Source organism: Passer montanus, unplaced genomic scaffold, assembly GCF_014805655.1.
Source record: "Passer montanus isolate IOZ18808 unplaced genomic scaffold, ASM1480565v1 scaffold6, whole genome shotgun sequence".
Taxonomy (NCBI): domain Eukaryota; kingdom Metazoa; phylum Chordata; class Aves; order Passeriformes; family Passeridae; genus Passer; species Passer montanus.
Genome location: NW_024371037.1, coordinates 14,298,121 through 14,323,413, shown reverse-complemented (window position 1 = coordinate 14,323,413; position 25,293 = coordinate 14,298,121). Strand labels below are relative to the sequence as shown.

Sequence of the window (25,293 nt, the reverse complement as noted above, 5' to 3'; positions counted from 1 at the left end):
TGCAGCTGATGCCCTGTGGTTAGATAAAAGGTAGGAGAATAGAGACAGTGGTGAAGGTAATCTGGCCCCTAAGGAGTTACAGCTGTGCTAATTATCAAGGATTAAGAACAAGCCTGCTCTTAATAGGCCACAGCTGGATCCAGTTAAGAGGGGTATTATAAAAGAGCAGGTTGGCTGATCGAGTGGAGAGATGGAGTTTGTTGCCTGTGCTGAGAAGAAGGAGTCAGTGCTGTGAGGAGCTGCCCCTGAGAAACCACTGAGAAGGTATGGAACCTTTGCAGCAAGACGGTAACAATGCCCCCCTCCCAGAGACCTCCTCCCCAGGGGCTGTCTCATGTTTCACCTTTGGTGGTACTGGAGGGGCAGGTGTGGGTGCTCTCCAGGAGCAACTTAGGACAGTATATTCAGTTCTCCCTGTGCATGTGGTTTGGGCAAGATGATAAACAACTGACCGGAAGAAAGGCATATAAGTGTTAGGATAGAAGCCAGAATCTTTGAATTAATGTTTGCACATGCTGTTTTCTGAGGTTAATGAAATTATGTATTATATATTTCTGGTAGTTTTTTTTTCTGTTTGTGTTTTATGGTTTGTTAGGATTTGGTTTTGGGATTTTTTTTGAGAGAAGTGTACCTAGACACCAGTGAGACTTTGCAATTGTGCTGTACTTTGGCAGAAAACACACATGAATTCTTAATGGATTAATTATTAAAAGCACACCAGGCATGTTGCAAATTGTGAGTTACTTCTTCCAAGCATGCTCTGGCCACCTTAGCAATGATGTCCATCTGATCTGTGTAGGACTACTGCCACATGTGGAACTGGATGCTCATAAGTGTTTTAAGTCTGCAGACCATATAACATTTTTTATAGCCACTTTTGTCAATCCATTTCAGATTATTTTGTCTTTCTTTTTAATTTTAACTTTACCCAAGTCATGCTGGTTTTTGCCAGAAGATTTGGCAAACCAAATGGCGATTTCAAGTCTGTGAGACCATTACTGTGCATTATAGCCTGGTGCCATCGTGTTTCTGCTCCTGGGTTTGTTTTCTGACATTTAAAGAAAATGAAGGATTTTTATATAGCATCTCATCACTATGAGAATGAATATTGGGTACCTTTATTTGTTTTTTTTTCTTCAGAGTCAAAATAGAAGAGATTAAGTAGTTTGTTAGAGTCATGGAATCAGAGAATGGTTTGGGTTGGAAGGGACTTTTAAAACTTTTGAAAGTTCCGCCCTTCTGCTATGGGAAGGGACAGTTTCCACTGGATCAGGTTGCTCAAAGCTCACAACTTTGGTCTTTTTGACTTGGTCATATGAAAAAACCTACTCAAAGCAATGAGGAGTATGTTGAATTCACCAGGCAATAACTAGCTTTATCCAGCTGGACCTGCTTCCTCCTCTGCCCTAGCCTATGTGTCTTTGAGTCTCAGAGATTTTCCTAACAACATTTTCGTGCAAATGGTGTCAGTGTATTCAGCAGCGTTTAATTTTTTTTCTGCGATAGCCTTTCACAGTAAACTGAAGTCTGATAATAGTTTTCACATAAATTACCAAGAAACGTGGTTGTTGTAAGTTGAGTGACACCTGAAATGTTAATTCTTGGGAATACTGGCAGCTCTGCGTATTTTGCAAATCAAATTAAATCACAAATCTGTTGCAAATTGGAAGGAATTCCAAGATCAACATTAAAATAATTAAGAGTCTGGGGAGATTGATTTGACATATGGAAAAGATTTAAGGAGAAAACTACACATTTATCTGCATAACAATGATGAATGTGCATAAAGTAGGGATTATGATAACAGTAATATTAATTAATAATTAATTACTTGGGAGTTTTCAGTAGTAAGAGGAAAATTTAAGTAGGAGAAAGTACCAGCCTGCAGATATGTGGCCACTACCTTTTGACATTAGTTTTTCAAGTCTGACCCATATTCTTTACTCTCTAATGATCCTGTGGGATGACTGGAAAAATTCACCTTGACAAAATGCATAGAGAACTGAGTGCCATGCTTAGCCCATTCATCTCTCCTGTGTCTGATACTCTCTTGTCCACCTTTCTGCCATTTTTTGCATGCAGCCATTAATTTTTTCTTACTGGCTACATCAGTAAGATTTATTTTACATTTGCTTTGCCCGTACTAATCAAAATTGTCTTTCCTAAACCCTCCTGTTTGGCTCTATTCTTCTAGCTATCTGTGACTTATAAACAACCTACACATCTGCTTAGATTTCAGCTAATGCTAGTGATGTCCTTGCTTAAGAAAGATACCTTTTGATTTGGTATTTTGCTCCTTTTTTTTTCCATATCTTCTGCAGCCAAAGTTTGGGTCGTGCCTCCTTTTCCTTCATTAATGCTTTGTTTACAGTTTAACTCTTCTGAGGGTGCTTATGAGAAAACAGAGGTGCCGTCTTTGCAGTGCAAATGCAGCCCATCCTTCTCTAAGTGCAGGTTCCTCCACTTTGGGAACCAGCAGTCTGGTATCTGGAAGGACTTTAAAATTCCAGTTATAAGGACCTGCAATTTCATTGGAATTACAGCTAGTACCATTTGTAATTCAGATGACCAGATTATCATGACTTCAGCTTTTTGCTCGGTTGTTATCTGTTTCTTGCAAGCTACATTTGTTTTTGAGGGGAAATACAGTCCCTGTCACCTGGGATTTTTTTATTAACATAGTACTCTGACACACTTTGGAAAAATGATTCTTCTTGGCATCTAGAAACTCAAGTTCATAAAAGTGCATCTGCCTCTGGGCTTCTGTTCAGATTTCATTGGTTTATTTTTGACTTATAAATCCATCAATTGTTTGAGACAAACAGTCAGAGAAATCTCATACTTTTTTCTATACTGTGCAGTAGAAGTGAAGTTTAATGGCAGGGAGATTTGAGAAAAAGTTTTGTTGAATTTCTTGTGAGAATGCTGAAGGTAAAATCCATCTTTATTTCCTTAATTCCTGAACCAATTCACATGTTCAAGAAAAGTTCATTTCTGAGTTCTGATGTGGAGTGGAAAATGTTTTTGTACCAGTGTACATTGGTAAGATTTCAGCTAGCTGTGAAGTGTGGGTATTTTCCAATATCATGTATTGCTACGTTTTTTTTTCCAAATGAACATTTCAGATCCCACAAATGAGTTCTGAGAAGTGAAAATTAATACCTTTATGTATTTAGAATGATAAATCTAGCTTACATGTGAGGCATGTGTGCTGTGTTTTAGCACCAACTCTAACCTCTTCTAAGAGTAATGTAGTTATCTGAGTTTCCATGGACAATAACTAGGGTAAGACTGAGTAATCCAGAGCTGAATGAAGTAATCTGTCTTCTGTTTAAAGCTGTGTGCTTGTCCTAAGTTCAAGTATAAAAATTGCCTCCTTTTTCAGACACACAAGTGTATCCACAAGTCATCCTGAAGATAATAAGAACTGATAGTGCTTAGTACCTTGGTAAAAGAGACCACATTTTAATAAGTGACTAAATATGGTCACAACTTCATTCAGCACTGCTGTATGCCCTTTACCCTTCACTGCTGCGAAGAAGTTAAAAAAATAGAATGTTACCTTAGAGGAGTCATAGGCTTATAGTGTCCCAGCTTGGCTACATGAAAATGCTGTAATGTGAGACTTGATAACAATAAAAAAGCTAATTTCTTTCTGTTTATTTCCCTTGACTTATTTTTGATGAATTCTGCAACATTCAAGTTTTCCTCAAGTTCTGCAGCTTATAGAGAAGCTGAGTTCGTTGACAGTGCTTAAATAAAAGCAGAATAATTGCTCAGTAGGTGCAAGGGACAGAACAATAAACAAGCATACTGACGGGCTGGTTCTAACATCACTGTACTGAAATACCACGGCTCGAGTAAGGAAATGTTTTAGTCAGCAAACCACTGGAGAATGTATGATGTGGGCAAATGAACCATCTGTCTCCCCATCTCCAGTTTTGGTTACACCCCCACCCAAGTTATGTTAGAAGTAATGTGTACATGCATTATCACACAGCAATGAAAACTCCTCAGAGGTGATGGTGTCCAACTATACTGCCAGGGTTGCTATTGCTAATAAGCACTGTAGAAATCAGCTTGTGTGCATGGAGCATTTTTAACTCAAAGCCTATTTGATTCTGGTTTCTATTACTTGGCCCAGTTTTCATTCTGCTTTATAGTATGTCAGCCTACACAAAGCTCTCAATCTTCTTTGAGGATAAATTCTCTCCAATATCCACTTTCTAGCGGTACGATAATTCACAAAGCTAATAAAGGAATGATCGCTCAGACTGAGCTTGTTGCTATGAGACCACATTGCTAAGATAACAACACAAGTAATTTTTATATATCTGCTGTATCTTATACAACTGAACTCAATTATGCTTTATTTGGATTGAATCAGGTTATCCTTGGCAACTTAGTTTGGAGTCTGTTTCAACTTGGAATGAGAACTTTTTTTTTCTAGAGGATACTTTTTAGGTCCCATCTTCTCCTTGGTTACTGACCCAGTTCATGACAACTGTTCATCTGGCTATGCAATTATAGCAGGATGGATTTCTCTGCTGATCAAAATCCAACACATTTTTAAAGTGTCCTTGGTAGAAAATTATTGGAGTTTTTAAACAGAAAATGTATTCCCTTGACGAAGATGCGAATGCATGATTTTCAGTACTAAATACTTAATTATTTTACATAAATAATTTTTTTATCATATATATTTGAAATGTGTGCGTGTGCATGTATGTGCTTATCTATGTACCTATCAATGCATTATATAGCAAGGATTCCCTATTGGCCTTGGGAGCAAAGGTTGGTAAATGGTATTATATCAAAAGCAGCCTCTATTTTGCATTTCTACTATTTCTGTATTTGGTTTAAAATTGGTCTTTCTGCAGAAGCATACATCAGAATTGATTATTTTGTTCTACAAGGAATATATTTTGTGTTCTTTGTGCAATGAGGATTTTTTCAATATATTAAAGGAGTTCTAGATACCAACTTGAGAATCTACTCAACTTACAACTAACTCAGAAAAGAGTGAAACTTTTTTTTAATGTAAAGAATTGAAATTACAATGTTTCCAAGCATTGACATTGCTTGATATTTATATCACAGCGTTAGAACAGACATCCAGTGTACCTCCTTTTTCTCAGTGTTCTGAAGTGCTCTACAGCTTTTCAATCACTCAGCATCCCTCGTCAGCTTCTACAGTGCAGTTATGTGCTGTGTCAGTGCAATATGATTGGAAAGGAGAAGTGTAGGAGTATAGCAAAATTAACACGGTATATTGTAAAAAATAGAAAATCTGACAAATTGTGCAGCACTAAATGAATTATTAATTCCTAAGCTAATTTCCATTGACTCTTTATGTTAGAATTTTACTGATGTTGACGAAAGAGGTGGTATTTCTTTTGCAATTAAGACACCCTAATGTACATCTTTTTGTCTAGGCTCATATTCTAATCAACAGAGGTCAAGAATTCAGCTGGACCTCAGTTGTCTATTTACAGATTTGAGGCAATCCACTACAGGATTAGCAGATCAAACCCAAAGATCTTGATTCACTGCAGCGTGACATCCCTTCACAGCTGGACCTCCCCTGGCCTGTCCTCCTGTGGATGATCACAGGCTGTGACAGATAGACTGCAAAGATTAGGAAACACAGTAGGCAGCCTTGAGGACAGTTTGTTAGAAGTCATAAGGATCTTTCTGGCTCAGGAGATGGGAATCTGCTGCTGTCTCACTGAGCAAGCCAGAAGTGAGGGAAGTTGGATGGCTCACATCTATCATGTCTGAGCCAGCTGGTGATTGCCTCATGCTGGGAGAGTGTTGCCTGCTTTCAGAGGGACTCCAGCCAAGGTCAGTGAGAGATGAGCTACTGCATGGAGCAAGGCAGTTTTTAAAAAAAGGAACAGTGGGGTTATTTAAGGTTATGTGATCGTGCTGTATTGCAGTCAGTGGTTTTCTACACATTCACAGTAAAATGAGTTGTTTACACCCATGATACCATTTAGCTGGGGTTTAAGGGTAGTGGATACTGCTGGCAGTATATGGGTATCGTGTCTGTCTTTTGGCATTCTACTGTCAAAAACCATTTCCAATCTAAGATAACACAGTATTTAGAAAAGACAGAGGGTAAGAAAGCTAACTTCCAACACTGGTAAGGGGAGACTTAATATTTTTTAATATTGTCCAGGGCTTCAGAAGCCTTTTCTTTTAATATTATAGTTGAAAGTTTTTTCTTTGAATGAATATGGAAGACTCCTGTTTTGCTAGAGAGGAATTTCTGAATTATTTCAGTTCAGACAATCTATGGGCATAGAAACCTTTAATTCTTTACCGTTTGATTCCTACTGCATGCCACATGGCATACCTCACAATCATTGACTCCTGAGTGTCCTTTGTTTTTCATGAAATGTTTGAGAGATTAATCTGCTTGATGATAATGGAAGACTATTTCCTTAATTCCTGTTTTATGCTGTCAGTCATTGCAATTTAGTATGTCATCTTCTTTGACAGTTTGTCTCTGCAATAGTTCTCTATCAATATTGCTACCTTTTGTCAGTTTTTGAACTGATGATTATCAACTTACAAAACCTTGTACTTCACCATACCAAACTGCTTTCTTGTAGTAGAGACCCCTTGACCACAGCAGGAGTTGCATCCTTCCTAGTCCTTCTTTGCACACAGAATTATGCTGAAGTCTACCTTGAAATGCACAAAGTAAATATACTGGATTTATCCACTTCACAGACTTACCCAGTGTCTGTATTCCTATGTGTAGTGCCAAAGAATGGCTTATATTTTTAGTTTTGCATGTAACTTCTGGTTCACACTGAAATGCGCTGATGATTCTGCAGTCAGGCTGTGGTTGGTCATGCACAAATGCATGGTGTGCAGGTTAAATTCTCACTTAGTCTGCCCTTCTGATTTTGTCTAAAAGTAGTTTCAGTTCCTCTATTTGCTCTGTCAGTGTTTGCCAGCTCATATAAATGGATAAAGGCAACAGAGTCTTTGGCAAGACCTCTCTACAGCACTCAAAAAGAGCGGCTCAACAAGAAGGAACAAACACTACCTACTGAGATAATATGTTGGCCATCTTTAGGGTTGTGATCTGCTAATGCCCCTAGGAAGACCAGTGAAATCATTGTCAGTAACTTGAAAAAATCACATTGATACGAAGGGGAGCATTGCTGTCTGTGTTGTGCTACTGTACAATATAATCCTAAGGGGTTTGGGTGAAATTTCACTTTTGTTAGTGAAGTTGCATTTTGTGAAGTAATGTTTCTGAAAATACTGTGTCTATTGAAGATACTTGATATTTTTCCTGAGGACATTGTCAATACACAAAACTCACAGAACTATCTGTCTTGGTTTTTTTTTTTTTAAGAAAACACTAGTGGGTTTGTGGCATCTTCAAGACTGATCTAGAAAACTGAAAATCAAAATTATTTCAGAAATGATAATCAATTTACCTTCTTGAAACTATGCCCTTTACTGTTCATGTAGTCAGTTGTGCAAAAATTGACATACCCGCACCTCATCAGATAACAAAAAACCTTTGAATGTATCATTGTTTCTATCAAGGACCAAGAGCTCTCTCAACAAGCTTAGCCATAAAATAGGAAGCTGCTTCAACTAAATGGTTCACAGGAGTTTTTGTGGGAGTATTGTGTTCATTCTGACAAGCTTCCAAATCGTCTCAAAAAGACAGTATCTGCTTCTTTCTATTGTTATATGCTGCAGTCTTTTCACATACTCTAAAATATTTTATTTGGAGAAATAGTGCAAGGAATTGTATCTATTTCATATTTTTAAAGTAAAAGGTATTCCAGAGAAAACACATGCAGTAAGCTAGCTTGACTAGCCTGTAATTCACACTGCTCAAAATCAAAACTCACTATTGTCTTCTGTAGCTTCTGTAACTCACTATTGTCTTTAAAATTGTCACAAGAAAGCAATTAGAATTAAGTATCTAATGTTTTATCCTTTTGTTTTTTCAATTCATGTTTTACTTTAGGAATAGCATTTTTAAATAAATCGATGTTCTTATTTATTTAGATTTTATTCCTTCATTATATTCACCTGTTTGAGTGTTTCTCCCTTCCAATTTACTTTGAATGGAGAACAGAATTTAATCATGCATGGTTATTTTCTAATGCAAAATAATATTAGAGTGGTAGACTGCTTAATCATGCAATAAAGGATGAATTTATACTATCCCAAATACCTGTCTTGGCAGATATTTGAACTAATTTGTAAATACTTCGTAAGTTAATGTCCAAGTCACATGGAAATGGAGATTTGGACTGAACTGGCAAAGATAAGTAGCTCTGAGTCACACAGACCAATCACCAGGAAAAATATATTGTCAGCAAGAGTAATTACAGCAGGTAATTGTGTCATTTACCCTGTTACAGACGAGTAAATGTGATGAGTTTGGAACACACCAGCTGTCACACAGTGTTAACTTTGATGTTTAGGATTTGGAAACCTGTAGTAGAGTCTCTTAATGACAGTGCATTTAAAGAAACAAACTAAAGGTTCACGCTGCTCAAAGTGGGGATAAATGGCCATTGTTACTCAAGATAAGATTGATTTCTAGAAAGGTGAGCACTCATCAAGACTATCTGTTCTAATTTCTTCAAGTGTTTTTAAAATTTTGGAGTGTGCAAATATTTGGAAAAAAGTGTTACCTTGTTCCTAACCCTTCAGAAGGTAAAATTGGGTGAACTTAAATTTTGTCTGCATCATTTCAATGCCTAAGTAGTAAATAAAGTTGGTGGTGGTGGTAGTCTGAACACATATTACAGTCTGCTTTGAATTCCCCAAGCTTACCTTAATACATCTCCCATAGGATGGGCTTCATCTTAGATTGAAGTACTCCAGAGTTGTTCACAGCATCTCTGCTTAAATCCTAACTTTTCCAAAGAGCAGACTTGTGAAGGAAGTAGCTTTACAGAGATGGAGTCATTCTGGGATGATAGTAGCAAAATGGAATATCTGGTCAAATTTTACTTTCTTCTTAACTTCATTGATTCTGAATTAATATTTTTACTTTTTGAGACCTGAGCAATACTGTAGACTCCATATTTGTGGTTTTTCTTGTTAGAACAATTCATGGTGTCTTTAAATAAGGCAGCAAATTTGATGGCAGATTTTTTCAGATATGTGCAGTTTGCTAAGATGTGCTTATGCAAATATTTATTTATCAATATAAAATGCACATAAGTATCTTATAGGTATTCCAACCTTAATGATTTTATGATCCATGTAAGGGCAGAAATAATTATTTGTAAGCTTGATAGACGCTAGCAATTGAACTGTGGCAACAAAAACATGGTGTGATCTGGAAAATCTACCCGTGAAACAAGTTAGCCAGTGTTAAGTTTCATACCATTACAGCAGTGGGGGAAGGAAGGTGAGAGCATGTTTCATTGCATCTCCTTTACTGTGCTGCGCAGCTTTTTGTTAGAATCAGTTCAGACAGCTCTGCAGGTTATCATCTGGCATCAAGGGTGATCTATCTGAGCTGCAGCAGCCAGGGGCACTTCACAGCTCTCAAGGCTGGGTGTGTGTGTGAGCTCCTCCCTGATATTGCACAGTGGTGAGGACTGGGTACCATTCTCCCCAGGTGCTTTTGTGGCCAGGGAAAGTAGCTGGCACATGAAGGATACATTTGCTGTGCTGTTTCGGTGTGCCTCTGTCAACTATCGGGGGGATGTATGCTAGGGAAAATTGGCTGTATCACTGGAGATGGCATCAAGGCTGACCAAAGGTAAAGCAGCAATATTGCCTTACCTTACCATCACTGGAGTATAAAACTTTGTCCCTGTTTTTGAGTAGAGAATTCTCTTCAAATTCAGGTGAGCAACAGTTAAAGAAGGGCTTCTCTGCCTACAGAGCACAAGCATCTTGTCTTATCAAAAATAGTGCTGTCCTTGATGTACAGTGAGTGATCTGAGTGTCTGAGTCACAGCACTGCCAGGGAAATGAGAGGAAATACTTCATGGATTAAGAATCTCTCTGCTGCATGAGAAGAAAGAAAAAAAACCCATTTGTTTCCCGGCATTTATGGTTAGGTAAGTTGCTCTAGATTTCTGCAGACAAGAGCAGGATCAAAGCAACAGCAGCATTACATCCACCACTGTGGTGCCTGGTCAAACAAGTGCTGATTAGGTAATGGTGCTGTTAACTTACTTAGGTTAATGGTGATGTTATAACTGATTTTCCAGAAGCCCCTGAAATGTATTGACAAACCCTGGCCACAATGCTATTCCAAAAAGAATAGAAGCAGCACCAGCTGTTTCTGGAGAATTTTGCGAACATTACTGTTCCCTTGCAGTTTTGATTGCTAGGATGTCTTCTATCACTTTGTGCATATCCACCTTCTGTTAACTTTGTGCTGAGAAAGTATTCAGAGGTGTTTTTTATGGAACCTTCTGGTCATGTGAGTAATCTCTAAATTGTTACTAATGAAACATAAGAGCAGGCAGCAGGTTGCCAGCCTCAACAGCAGTCAGGTTACTCTACAGCTTTTATTTGTGTAACAGAAATACGTGTGGGAGGGAGGCCAAATATCCAACGGGTATCTGTTGCTAGTGGCAGACTTGTAATAACATGGAGCCTTTTAGTGAGGAAGCAGTAAATAAAAAGTTGGAATTAGAAGAATTAAAATAAGCATTTTTCAGTTGGCTGAGTAAATTGTATTTGCAGCTCTAGTCTGGCTGTTCTACTAGCAATAAAGTAAGGAGCACCACTAGAGATGCAAAATTTGCTATGATCACTTTTGACATCATAATAGAAAATATTGAAAGCATCAGTTAATCATAAGGGACTGGGAGGTTTTGTATACAATAAAAGTTAGAATTAAGTAAGATTTTCCTAGGAATAAATAGTGCATCTGGCTAGATTAAAAAAAAAAGAAAAAAAAGATGAATCTGTGGAGAAAGTCTGGAAAGTGTATTCAATGAAATACCTTTTAAAAGATAGAAACCTCATTTTAAAATGTCACTGGTGAAAGATACTAAGAGATCAGTTTGAATTAAAGCAAAAAGAAGAGGGTGACAAGGTCCTTGTCAAGTTCTAGATTGAAATCTCTTAAAGTGGGATTTTCAAAATAATTTTGCATTTATGCTACAATCCTGCCATTGTAATCAGTGGGAGTTACAGACATTCCTTTAGGGGATACAGTTGTGTCTCTGCTAAATGCTTTTGAAAATCCTCCTCTTAGACTTTTCTGTTGAAGAGGGAATATAGAAAATGGCAGACGAAAGAAAGTGGAGATAAATTAAAACTTTTTAAACTTTAGCTGTCAGGCAAAATATTCTTTAATATATTTACTCTGCCTAACTAGTTGAAAAGTATAAAATTACAGGATGTTACATTGAGTAACACTGATTAATATTGCAATAGAAGTCTCCATGAGAGGAGTGTATTTTGTAAAAATATGTATTATTCCATGAAATTGGAAATTACAAAACACATTTTGAGGAGGATGAATCTTTGGTGGGTTTAACGAAGTCGAAGTGATTTGATGAAGAACTGCAGAGGAAGATGGAGGGAATAAGGGTAGGCCTGCCATGAAATTTAATTTTATATATTATATAGATAAAATTTTATTTATTTTATATATTATTATATCTATTATATATTTTATATAGTATATGTAACAATTGTGTATATATATTATATATTTTATATATGATAATATAATATTATAAATATATTTTTATATAATTTATATATAAATATATATTTATATATAATTTATATATTATGTGTAACAATTTTATATATAATATATATTTATATATTCTATATATTATACATAATTTTTACCCATCAACTTGCCTTTTTTGTTTCAAACCATGAGTTTTATGGCTTTTGCCCTTCTGAGTCTCTGAGTCCCTGATCCTGCTGTGGAAGGGAGCAAGCAGCTGCTCTACAGAAATTGTCATTCATGACTGCACTGAAAAAGAATTAGAAAATGAGGAACAAGAACAGCATGGATATATGGGAATATATGAAGACAAAAATCAGTCAAGCATTAATGGGGAACAAACTCTTGTAGACCTGGCTTTGGTGTCCCCAGCTTTGAACTGAAGCTGCTGGTGGTCATTAATGATTAATGACTCAAGCATTAACTAAGGGTAAACTGTGTGATGTTAACTCCATGAGTAATTAAAACACAGGTTTTATTTTGTATTTAAATTAAGAAATATCTATAGAAAAAAATGAATTGGGGAATATAAATCAAAAATTTTAACATAAATATATGGAAAACATAAAATCATAGACTCTTAAGTTGGAAAAGTCCTTTAAGATTATGAAATCCCACCCAGCACTGCCAAGTCCACCACTGAACTATGTCCCTGAGTGCCACATACACATGTCTTTTAAATGCCTCCAGGGATGGTTACTCAAACACTTCACTGGCCTGTTCCAGTGCTTGACAGCCCCTACAGTGAAGAATGTTTTTCTAGTATCCAAACTAAACCTCCAAGCACAACTTGAGGCCAGTTTCTCTCATCCTATTGCCTGCTACTTTGGAGATGAGACCGAGCCCTCACCTGTGTACACCCTCCTGGCAGGTGGTTGTGGAGAAAGTCCTCCTGGGCCTCCTTTTCTTCAGGCTAAACCATCCCAGTTCCCTGAGATGCTCCTCGTAAGACTTGTTCTCTTGTCCCTTTACCAGTTTCAGTGCCCTTCTTTGGACACTTTCCAGCAAACAGTTCAATAAAGTTACAGCATTTGCTCTTTAAAAATAGTGTGGATATACTGGGATTTAAATTAATTCTGCCAATTAGGGTTTAAATGAGTTAATATGAAGTCTTAAAGAGATTAACCATCTGTCATTTCTCAAATGATCTTAATGGAATAAGTCCTCCATATTACACATATAATTGCTGCTAATTTTTGTCTAGTACATGAACTGTAGGTGGGGAAAAAAACCTTGTAATTGAAATAAACTGTAAGTGGGCATTTAAGTGTGTTGGCTATTGATAATTCAGCTAAATCTTATCTGTTGTCACTGCCACATCAGATAGCCAGCTGGTCACCATGGTTCTGTAGTTCTGTATCAAATCAATGGGAAGGAGACAGAAGGCCAAAGTAATTTCAACTTCTGAATGCAGAGAGATCAAAAGGGAAAAATACCTAATATATTTTCTTTATTTAAATTATTTTAATTTAATCTGGGTTCACAAGTTCTTTGCTCAGCAATGAATATCTCTTGTATCATGTTAGAAGATTACAATTGAAAGGATGTATTCTATTTATGTTTTTGGGAACTTTTATGCATTTCTGCACCTTAAAGATGATCTCAGCTCTTATTTTCAAGTGTTGTTAATGGATAGTTCAGGAAAACTGCCAGCATGATATTTTTCATCCCTAAGTAAAGGATGCAACTCAGTCTTCATTCTTATTTGCTATTGGATTGGTTTATGATTTTTTTTTTCCTTAGACCTTTTCAGAATTTGGATACACAAAGCAAATATTGGGAAGGCTTGCAGTGTGCATGTAGGAAATTCTATACAGACATCTATTTTTAGTCATAAAACACACAGTAGCAAGGATAGGGGCTGATGTTGCATAGTGCGAATGAGGAGGCAGGTGCCACACCTTGTGGACAACATATTAAATTTACTAAGTTCAGCAATCATCTCTGCACAGATAACAAATTTGGAGAGACAGGTCCCCAGCTGTCACTGCATTGAGATGCATAACAGCATCTAGTGGGTCTGGATTCATTTATTCCACCAGTCTCACTTTGTAGGGTACAATACTTCACCCTAGATACCCTTCTGAAGTAAAGTTTTCCTCAAACAAGCAATGTGGAATATTCTGAAATAGTATTTCAAAATAAATCAGAATAAAATAAAATTCTCCACCTTTACTGTATGTGCCTGTATATATAGATATGTATGTGTATATATATTTTTGTGTGTATATAATGTATTTGCACACACAAATATGCAAAAGTGAATCAATTGCATCATATAATTTTTGCCTTTTAAAATTGTCTGTGTTCCAAGAACTATTTAATGAGACATTCATAAGCACTTACTTTTACTGTTGTTTTTACCATGAAGCAATAGCAAATTTTGGAGTTAAAATTTTTTCTCTATCTAGAAAGCTCTCATTCCAGAGGTAGTTTAGTCAATATAAATAAGGTATTTAAAACGTTATTTGATTCCCAGAACAGAGAAGTTATGAATTTCAGCACTGCTGAGCATAAGTCCTGGACATTGCAAAATGGATTTCAGAGATATTAGATAATAAAGCTTTAGAATTCATTGAAACTAGTGCATTTGGTCTTTGTACAAGGTGTTTATGCAAGTTCAGGTTGGGAAATCATTAAAATTTCTCTGCAAAAATAGTTTTATTTCTTTGCCTCTATAATACAATTTTCCCCAGCCTGTTCCTATATCCATTATAGTGTGCATTGAAATAAGTATGGAACATTCATTAAATGTGTCACATGATTTCTAAAGATTTTTGAAATAAATGGCCTTGAGAAATAAAATTTTAACATTTCTAAATCAGGTCAATAATGTTTCTAGACTGGTTTTTTGAACTTAAAAACCATATTGCTGGTTCTCTTTTAATGATTCTTTCATAAATTGATTTTTTGCTTCTTTGTAATACATGGTCCTATCTGCTTCTCTCATTTCTGATTTGATATTTAAGATTGCTCAACTTGGGCTCTGCAATTTTCTCCTTTTTCTTTAAGGTGGCTTTCCAAGTGTTTGATTAAAAAAAGGAACTAAAGTGATAAGCATAAATTAATGAAGAATTAGGAACAGAGCACTACCCTTTTTATTAAGAATAAGTATTCCTGTTTTAATAAAGCTGAACAATCTGTCTTGTTATCACTAGTGATAAACCTGTTTCTGGTGGTCTCTACATTGGTGTGGATAGTGTGCCAAGTGCTGAAAGAATAGATGCAGTGACATGGTTTCTCTACAGGATTTTTTCAGAGGTAGTTTAACCATGCAAGCAGTCCATAAAAGAGCCACCCCTGAAATGTAAGCTGTCTGCACTGTTAGGTGTCACTGTAGAAAGCAATATGAAGAAACACTGTGTTTAAATGGTTGTAAGTGTGTTATTGAAGCTAAAATCAGATGATACAGAGAAACAATTTTAGATGGATTGTAAAAACCACTGATCCATTTTTTGCTGATTTTTTTTGTATTCCAGTCATGTAAAAATCTCCTTTAATTGAATCACAGATTTTCTCCTAACTCTGTAACATTTTCATCCTAAAAATGACATGTAAACTTCAATCCAGGAATCATTTATCAAACCATGAATTTTTCATTAGTCAGTAATATGTGATTTCAATAAAAATAGACCTAAAGTTTGAGCAGATAACCACAGAAGAAGTGATGGCTGTTTCAATACAGTTTGTACAGAAGCATGCTCCATGAATTTTCTTACCTGAGGATAAGAAACCCAAAGCTTACGCAGAGTACGATACCAGGCATATTACCTTTGCATCCAAGTCCTGCTATTTAGCTGATAGAAAGTTAATTTTATTGATATTGTATGCTTTAAGAAAAAAAAAAAATCCATCTTCAAAGACTCAGTAGTTTTTCTTACCCCCAGAAAACCAAGTCTTAGGAAGGCACACGAATGTGGCAGTCAACTCTTTATATGGAGGACATACATCTCAGCAGATGATCTTCAATGCTCTGCTCCTGCAAACCTCAGTGGGCTTTCAAAGCTGCTCCAGCCACACACACAGAGCCCTTCCTCCTTCTGTGGAGGCAATCACCTGCTGCCCTCTAATATACTCTTTTCCCTCGTTAAGAGCTGCTGTACATGCCAGGGGTGCTTCTGCATTCCTAAGGCATGAGATGGATGGCTATGCTGCTTCTTTGAGCATGATACTTAATTTGTCAAATGTAGTTGTTTAGGCTGAGTTTACCAGTCTGATGTATTTATTTTCCTGAGATCCCAAGATAATGGCTTTGCAGGGTATTTTGGCTTGCTGAATGTTTCACGCATTCCCATAGTTATTTTCTTCTTGTGTGTTGTTTAAAAATTATGAAATAATTAATATTTAAGTAAAAATACCATATTTAAGTAATATCAAAATATTAACATAAAATAAGAAAGACAGGATACTGTTACAATATAGATTACACTTGTTAACCAAATTTGCACGGCCATTACTTTATTTTTGTATTATGAAGTGGTTTCACATAAATACTGTTTCAGCCAGCATAAGAGATTTCACTATGTTAGGAGGTCAGAGTCAAATATTGTTAAGTGGATTTTAAAGGGGCTGGATCATTTGGTGAACAATAACAATTTCTGAGAGCAAAGTAATTAAATCTCATGCTGGAGGGCAAAGGCTTGTAGCCTGTGCTCTGCTGCATCCAGTGAGGGTTGAAGAGAGCTTGATTGGTGATACAAGACACAAGTCCTTGTTTAGAAGAGGCATAGGTTAATGTTACTAAAAGCCACACAAATAGACACTCAACAACAGCAAACCCACAAAAATAAAACTAAACTTGTGTAGCATTTAAAATGTATTAGTTATATTGACGTGTAAGTTTCCTCCTTTTAAATAACAGGTCCTTGCCATTATTAGAGGAAAATTTACCTCTACTGATGGATTGGGTATGTGTCATTCTGCCAGTTTTACACTCCTACAGTTTATGGCCACTATTGAAATAGCACATTGAAAATTTCCATAGTGATTTGCAAATGTTAAGAAATTAATTTTCTTGACAACTCAGTGGGATATGTGCAGTTATTATTTATAAAGAGTAAGATTCAGAGCAGTCTTCCCCCTCAAAATGGGGGAAGAAAGAGCATCTGATTCCAGATTTAAGACTTGTGCTAAATAGCCAGAACTGGTCTTAAGCTGCACTAATAAAATTCACTAAACCCTGGGCAGAATGGTAGCTATGAAAACTTCACATGCAGGTTAGTCTATGTGTGCTGATTAAAATAAGATGTCTTTATATTCCCCAAACAGCTGGTTTTCCTGAAATTTAAATTTCAGGGTTCTGAAATTATATGTGGATAGAGGACTACTGTTGATTTAACAAAAATGCAAGGAGTATTTCCAGAAGATGGAAGCATTTTATTTTGACACCTACAGACTAAGATACTGTATTTTGAAAATAATAGAGCTTTTAATGTATCATTTTGAAATTATGCTTTAGAGCATCTTATTTTAAGATTTAATTTACCCTTTCTTAAAAATCACGAACTAAAACATTAAAAAGTTCTATAACCTAAATACTTAAGCAGTGGGGTTTTTTGTTGTTTCTTTTTTTTTTTTTTCCAGATTAAGTAGTGCACTGCAAGCCAACACAAAATCAGCGTCTCCAGGCTGTTAAATTATTCCCAAAAGGGATATTTCCTAGTATGTCCTAGTCACCAGACTGAGGAGTCTCATCCATCACACTCTGGTGCTAGGACATGCCATGCTAGAAGCCCCTTGAAAAGCAGGCAGACCTTTGTTTCCAGGCTATTTATTTAATCTCAATAAAGTGCTTTGTATGGGCTGAGGGGAGGGAAAGCAGGGGCTGCACTTTGAAGACCTGCCTTCTGCTAACCATGGTGTTTGCAGTTTGGAGCGTGCGTCTCACACCGTTAGTCAGCTTTCAGAAGGAAACCCAAAGAATCCCACATAAGATCAACCTGCATGAATAAATTATACAGTAGAAGTAGCATATGGTTTTTCAGTATGCTAGCCAGCTCTTCGGCAAATGTTTAAGAGAATACTGTAGCCCACATGGAAAGTGTAATGATGGTGGCTCCCTGCTAAAGGGAGTGGAATTATGCTGCAGTGCAGTTATCACATACTAGTATGGGATAAAAATAGACGTCCTGGCTATTCCATGGTTACATGTTCACCCTATTGCCAGTAAATGCTACTGTGTTTCTCTCTTTTTAATCTGGAAACATATACAAAGCTCCTAGTTTGTTGTGACTTTAAAAATTCAGGACCACCCCATTCTTGCTTCCCTTTCCAGAGCATGACGAATGTGTAACAAACCAGCACAACTGTGATGAGAACGCGCTCTGTTTCAACACCGTGGGCGGGCACAACTGCGTCTGCAAGCCGGGTTACACGGGAAATGGTACCATCTGCAAAGGTAAGCTGCTGGAAACCTGCCCTGTCCTTGTTGATGCAATTCTGGTTGTTTGCCTTGAATAAGACAGACAAAATGCCAGGCTAGGCACTTGGGTCCTTCACCTATATGATCTTCACAGGCATATGTACACTGACTTTGCATTTGGCAGTTTGCAGTAATTTGAAGATGATGCGTATATAGATAGTAGGCTCTAAAATTTGAAGTAGTTATGTTTTATTTTTCGTGTCAGCAGTTTCTATATATGGTACACCATTTAAGGAAGCCTGCAGTTACTAAGAAACTTGCATCTGTGAAAACATTGTCATGTTTACATTGTCCGTGGTCAATGACTTGCTGTTTTACTTGGATGAACTAAAAATTGTTTGGTATGTCTTGTTAACCTAAGTGAGAAAAGCAGTAGACATGGGCATACAAAACTTTCACTACAAGTGAGGCAGTGTTTTCTAACATGTTTTCTAACATTCTGATTCACTGCTAAATATTAGAACTTAAATTTCTAGTCTTAAAAAGATGCTTTCCCAGAGGTACAATGCTGCTTTTATTCCTGTTGCATTTCACATCAGAAGAAATTATACTTGGTAGCTGGGCCCAAATCCTTGAAATTTCTCAAGCTCTGACCACAGGATATAGAGTGCTTGAAAATAAAAGTAGTGTAGCTGTAGGGGAATGAGCTCAGATGTGAGAAGTGGGACAGATGCAGCAATATCATACCCAGTGTTCCTGAGGTTGGGCCTTGGTGGTCTGGATTTCTTATATGTCAGAATGTAAAGGTCAAGAGCTAACATTGGTTATGTCACATAGATGCCTTCTGCTGCTGTCTATTGCCAAATCTAAGGAACTAAGAATTTATTTAATTGCTAAGTCTGATTAAGGTCTTAGCACTAGTTGTTCCATCACCTGATTAACAGTACAATTTTCATATATATACCAAAGACAAGCTCTTTGTAAAACATGGCAGTCTGGTTCACTTCCAGTCGAACATATGGGCAGAGGGAGATACATCAGCAAATATGTCCTTCTGTGCTGGCTCTCTAGGGAATAAGAAGAAAGTCTTACCTGATGAGGTATAAACCCAAAGCATCTTCTTTTGGAAGCTCTCTCCTGCCCTGTGCCTGGTAGAGTCCCAAATTCTTCTGCTGGAGGGGAGTCAGCTACTAAAAGTTTCTTTGGGTCAAAGAGAAGGTGCATAACCCTGTAGCATTGTGTTCAGCTCTTCTGAGTAAGAGCTCTGACTGCAGATCTGGCAATCCAGAGGGCACCTGGTCCCACTGTGAAAGAAAAGTATATCATGCCCTCCCTCCTCAATATTGGTAAGACAGTATGCAGGAGAAGGCTCTAAGATTGTGTATTGGAATCTGAGACATGCACTTTTCTGCAGCCCTGGCTTGGATGCCAATGTCCTTCAAAGAGACCTGGATGTGCCTCTTGCCCCCATGTCTCTGGCAGCTTTTCATGCACTGCACTGCCAGCTGCAGTCCTGTGCCCCATGCACTCCTGGATGGGGAAGCTTAGATGTCTCAGTGACAATGGTCCCACACCACAGGGCTGGTGTCTCAAAACTGAGAGCTGGATAGCTCAAATCTGTAAGTTTTCTCTCAGGTGAGCCATAAGACCTCATCAGTGGTGCTGTTACATAGAGCAGCTGCAAACCAAAGCCTGGCACCTCTGGCTGGTTACAAGTGCTGGGCTAGACCAGTGCCCCAAAGCAGCTCTTTGTCTTGGTTATAGTTTTCAGATGCCTAGTTTCACCTACCGTTTCTTCTGGCCAGAGCATTTCCAATTCTGTATTGCAGATGCAATCAGAACAACTAACAGCTAATATGTTTTCAAGCAGAGCTGGTTGCATTTCTGGGTCCACAGAAGTGGCTCTTGAAAGCATGCCAAAGAACAAACCCAAGGATTGACTTTAAGCTGTAAATGCTAAAAGTTTCAAAGTTCTTCAGAATCCCTTAAGACAAAATTAGTATTTGTATTGTTTCTGTTAAATTACTTAACAAAGGACTGAGGTAGCCAGACAGTTTAATATTCAGTTGTGCCTGTTATGTTCAGGCCTTTATTTGGGCAGCAGAACAGACCAGCACTGCCCTAGGAAGAGTCTGTTCCAAGGGAAGATGTTGTCTTTCGTTGCTTCCCAGTGCATGCGAAGGAGCACATATGGGACCTGTTGTCTTCAGATGATTTACTCTAATCTCCTTCTGTAGCTTGTCAGCCCATCTGGCCAGTGAGGCAGGGGGGCCATAAACCATCTCTTTGTGACCTCTATCCTTAGGAGAAGGCAGCCTCTGCACTCTGTGCCGCACGGGCGGTGTTCTGTGCCAGCCTGCTGGCAGACTGTGTCCATCTGCAGGGTTGCTGAGTGTGATTCTCTTACCCTTACATCTTGATTTTGCATTTTGCAGCATTTTGCAAAGACGGGTGTAGGAATGGAGGAGCCTGTATTGCTTCCAATGTGTGTGCCTGCCCACAAGGCTTCACTGGGCCCAGCTGTGAAACTGGTAAGATTATAACTTAATTTACAGTGAAGATAATCCAAGGAGGATGTTTGAAGTAATCCAAGAATAAAGGAGAATTTAAGGTTATGCCCTAAAAGAGGAAGCTGCTACTAAAATGTTACTCACTGTTCTTATATGCTTCCCAGGAGAATATATTACAGCAATTCTAATTAGAAGCACATGGACTGTAAAAATTAGAACATGAATTAAGACATCTTGGGTTTTGATGTTTCATAATTAATAAGATTATTATGGACTTGCTTTTCACCTCAAATGGCCTTTGGTGTCTCATATAAATAACAGATAATCTGACATCTGGAAATAAATTTGAGTAACTGATTACTTTTGTGCTATATATGTGTTCCTGGTTCAGTAACCCTCCTTCATTTGCACTCTTATTTGAAGACTTGTGATTATAAACCAGCTTATTTTACTCAGTGTTTAGGCAGGTTTCAGTGTTCCTACTGCTTTTACCTCCTTTCACAAGCATTCCTTTATCTTCTCCTGTTACCCCTGAGGATGGGAGTACCACAAGGCTTTGTTTTAGAATTTTATTTTTTAGGTCTTGGATCTAATCAAATTATATTGCCCAGCAGAGTATGTAGAATGTTAATTCTTAGCATTTCAAGTGCCTGTAAATAATTTTTCAAAGTTCAAATTAATAGCTTCAGCACCTTTATTGCTGCAGAATTTTTAAATGCATTCTAAGCATACTTGCCTCCAGGAGGTAAAGGGAGAAAGCTTTCTTAGATTAATTGGCTTCAGTATGCCTAATAAAAGGGCAGTCTGCCACTTATGATTGACTATTGTTGCTGTTCTATATTGCCTTCAATAAATCTTCTAAACAGTAGAAAGGAGGTCATTTGAGCAAGTATTGCTTTCATCTGACTTGTAAACGTATCTTGTTTAATGAAAAACACAGACCAGTCTGAATTCTGTATTATCTGGTTTATTTGAGAGGTGAAAAATGTGGTTGTTTTCATTCTTCTGTATTTGATCAGATATTCCCACAGAACACAAGAGGGCTGCTGTGTGAAAAGCAGTATCCTAATTGCTCATCTATTTCTAAAACAATGTTAAAAGAGCAAGTTTTCAAGTATTGCTTACTATTTCACAGACTGTACATACCATAGTACAGGGTACCAAGGTCTCTCCAGTGTAACATTGCTTGGAACAAATTGTATGCTAAGATATTGCTCAAGTATTAAAAGAGTTAATTTGTTTTAGTGATAGCTGTTTTATATGCTCCTTGAACTGCAGTCCTGTTCTCAACTAAATATAACATGTATAGTCTCAAAGTGCATAATCATCTTTTGCAGCTTTGTCCTCCTATCTGAAGTGGGCAGACTAGAAGCATATTCTCTTTAGTCTCCTTCTATAGTGAATTTTAATAGCCACTATTGAAGAGAGATCTTACTGGCTTTTTAAAATTGACCCTGGAAGTCCTGTCTGTACTCCCTTCTTTATAGGACAATCCAGGGACACCCAGTCCCCAGTCCAGTAAATTCAAGTACCTTAAGCTAACTGAAGTTAGATTAACTGCAATCAGCTCCAAACGTCTTTCAAAAGAATCTGAACTGCTGGCCTAACTTCCATCCTTCCTGCCCTTCGGGAAACATAGAGGGAGGCAGGCAGGCAGAGGCTTGGAGCACATGTTGTGCCTTTCTGAATACCTGATCTCTAATTAGTATGCTGGTGACCTGATATCACATAGCTAGTGATAATGTTGCTGTGATGTGGAGCTAATTTGCCAGCCCCAAACCAAATTCATAGCTCAGTTTTCTGAGGAGAAGACCCTCTCCCCTGTTTCATTTCTGTTGAACATGGTATTTTTTTCCTGCTGTAGAAATAAATAATGCTAGACGTCAGTCACAGGATCACAGGTCTGGTCACCTTATGTGGAGACTAATATGCAGAGTAGGATTGTCATCTACTTCTGCATGGCTTTGAAACATGCAGTCTGAAATACAGTGAGAGTGGCAAATGGAAGAAGTATCTGGTGGGTAAAGAGTAAAAACTGATCTTTTTTTTTTTGAGACTGCACTGTAAGAAAGAGGGTGCTGTATATAGCCTTAAAAGAAAACTGGAGCTTCAAAGAGTACACATTCACTCACAGTGAATGTAGCAGAGTTTGCAGAAGGTGCTTCTTCTTGTTAGGCTTGAAATGTTTCAGGATGTTCGTACCACAAATAATTTATGCTGGAAGCTTTCCTTTGAACAGTCTCTGTATCTACAAAGGTGATGCAATCTTCTCTAGGCATATGTCTTCCATTGCGATCACATACAGAGAAGGGGGAGGATTCAGGTAAAGGTGCCAAATCTGTTTTAAAATTGCACATCACTTATTTCTCTTTATGCTACCCCTATTTTAAATGTGCTTATTGAAGAATCTTGGGATTTTAAACTTAAAATATTCAGTTATGTAGACATTGTCGGCAGCTGCTGAACCTATGAATTAATTAGCAGGAGATTGAATCCACACCCCAACAATAACCTAGAAAATGCAATAATCAGTTCTTACTGTTTCCTTCTGTAAAAGGTGGTTTAAGAGTTCTGTTTAAATAATTTCTCAGAATCATAGAAAAGAAAGGATGACATTGGCAGGGACCTCTGGAGATCATCTTGTCTCACCCCCCTGCTCAGAGCAGGGTCAGTTACGGCTGGCTTCTACAACTGGCATACAGGACTGTGCCCTGTTGGATTTGGAGTGTTTTTAGGGTTGGAGACTCCACAAGTTCTCTGGGAACCCAATTCCAGTGTTCAATCACCCTCAGAATACAAAAAAATCTTTTCATTATGTTCACATAAAATTTGCTATGTCCCTAGTCCCTTTTCTGGACATGTCTGAGAGTTTCTAGCTTCTTTCAACACTGTCAGGTATTTATACATGGTTATAAGTTTCCTCTCAGCCTTTTCATTTCCAGGCTGAACATCTCAGCTCTATTAGCCTCTCCTGGTATGACAGGTGCTCTAATCCATTAATCATCTTCACTGTACTTCACTGGATTTGCTTCATGTCTCTCCTGTAGTAGAGAAAACAGTGCAAGATCCAGCACTCTGGAGAGGGTCCTAGCAGCATGAAATAGGGGGGCACACTCGTGTCCCGTGACCTGCTGGCAATACTCTTCCTAATGCAACTCTGGAGGCTGTTGGCCACCTTTGCTACAAGTGCACAATGCTGCCTCGTGTTCAGCTCATGTCCACCAGCACCTCCAGATTCGTTTCTATCAAGTAGCTTTTCCACTGCCCTTTTGGTGCCTGAGGTTGTTTCTTAATAGTTGTAGGACTTTGCATTTCCCTCTGAACTTGAAGATATTCCCAGTGGCCAGTTTCTCCAGCCTGTTGAGGTCCCTCTGAATGTCACTAAAACTATCTGGTGTAGCAACTTCTCCTCTAAATTTCCTATAATCTGAAAACGTGCTGAGGGTGCTCTCTGCCTTATTGTGCAGATGTTAAGCAGTCCTGGCCCAGCACCTGGTGTTTATCCGGGTGTATGTTGATAAGTGACTAGTCCCCACATGGATGTTGTACAGCTGATCAGAGTTCTCTGACGCTGGGCACTCTGCAGGTTTTCTGTCTAACTTGCTGTCCATTTATTTCGCCTGCACTTTTTATCTTGTGTCAGGATGTTATGTGAGTGTCAAAAATTTTACGAAGGTAACCAACATCTACTGCTCTTTTCCCTTTCACCAAACGTAGTCATCTTACTTTAGAAGTCTATCAGGTTGGTCAGGCGTGATTTCCTCTTCATAAATCAGTATTGACTGTTCCAAATTACTTTCTCGTCCTTAATCTGTTTAGAGGATACCATAATCTTCCCAGGGGTGGAGGTAAAGCTGACTAATCTATAGTTCCCTGGATCCTTACCTTTTCAAAGATAGGAAGAACATTTGCTTTCTTCCATTTCTGAGGACCTTCTTTCAGTCACTCTGACCTTTCAAAGACAATTCAGGTTGGCCTCAAGTGTGTCATGATCCAGCTTCCTCAGCACTCCTGAGTGCATCCAATCAGGTTTGATTGACCTGTTTTTTTCTTCCAGTTTATTTAGATATTGATCCTTCTCCACCATGGGTAGATTTTTCTTGCTTCAGACAGAATTTCCACTGGTCTTGGTGACCTGGAACACCTGAAAGCAAATCTTACCTAAAAAGACAAAAGTAAAGAAGGCGTTGAGCACCTCACTGTTTAGAATTTCCTTTCCAAAACCCATCCTTGCATACTCAATCAGTATTTATATTTCTCCCAAAACCTGAGAGGGATGATGCTGTCCATACTTAGGTCCTGCCTGTGGAGCCTAAACTCAGTGCAGCTTTTGCAAAGAGAAGTTCTGTGTAAGTAAGAATGGTTTCATAAATTTTTTTGCTTCCAAAATGGTGCTTCTGGGGCATCAGTAGGAGCCTCATTTCTGTTGGAAGCATAAGAAGGGGAATCACCTGTTACTGCTGGTCAGCCATTTCAGTGTGCTGTATTCACTGTGGACTGTCTTGCAGTTAACAGAGCACAGAGCTGTTACAACACCTTTGCATGATCTGTTGGGAGCCTTTTAGATTAATCATGACCTGTGCCATGTGGAGATGGACCAGTGGAATGAGGCCGCAGATGGAAGAATCATATGCAGATATATCAGCCTTTTTAAAAAATTGGTATTAGACCATAAAAAATTAGGCTAAAAGTCATCAAGTCACAAAAATGAGTAG

At 37.9% G+C, this 25,293-nt stretch overlaps 1 protein-coding gene across 1 annotated transcript in view; it reads left to right on the top strand.

Moving 5' to 3' along the window:
- The window catches only part of NELL2 (neural EGFL like 2), a 134,261-nt gene that overhangs the window by 77,564 nt on the left and 31,404 nt on the right, over positions 1 to 25,293 (top strand). The window contains exons 14-15 of the mRNA XM_039726942.1: positions 17,982 to 18,104; positions 20,504 to 20,599. Of these exons, the coding sequence (XP_039582876.1) occupies positions 17,982 to 18,104; positions 20,504 to 20,599 (219 nt within the window). The remainder of the gene's footprint in view (positions 1 to 17,981; positions 18,105 to 20,503; positions 20,600 to 25,293) is intronic.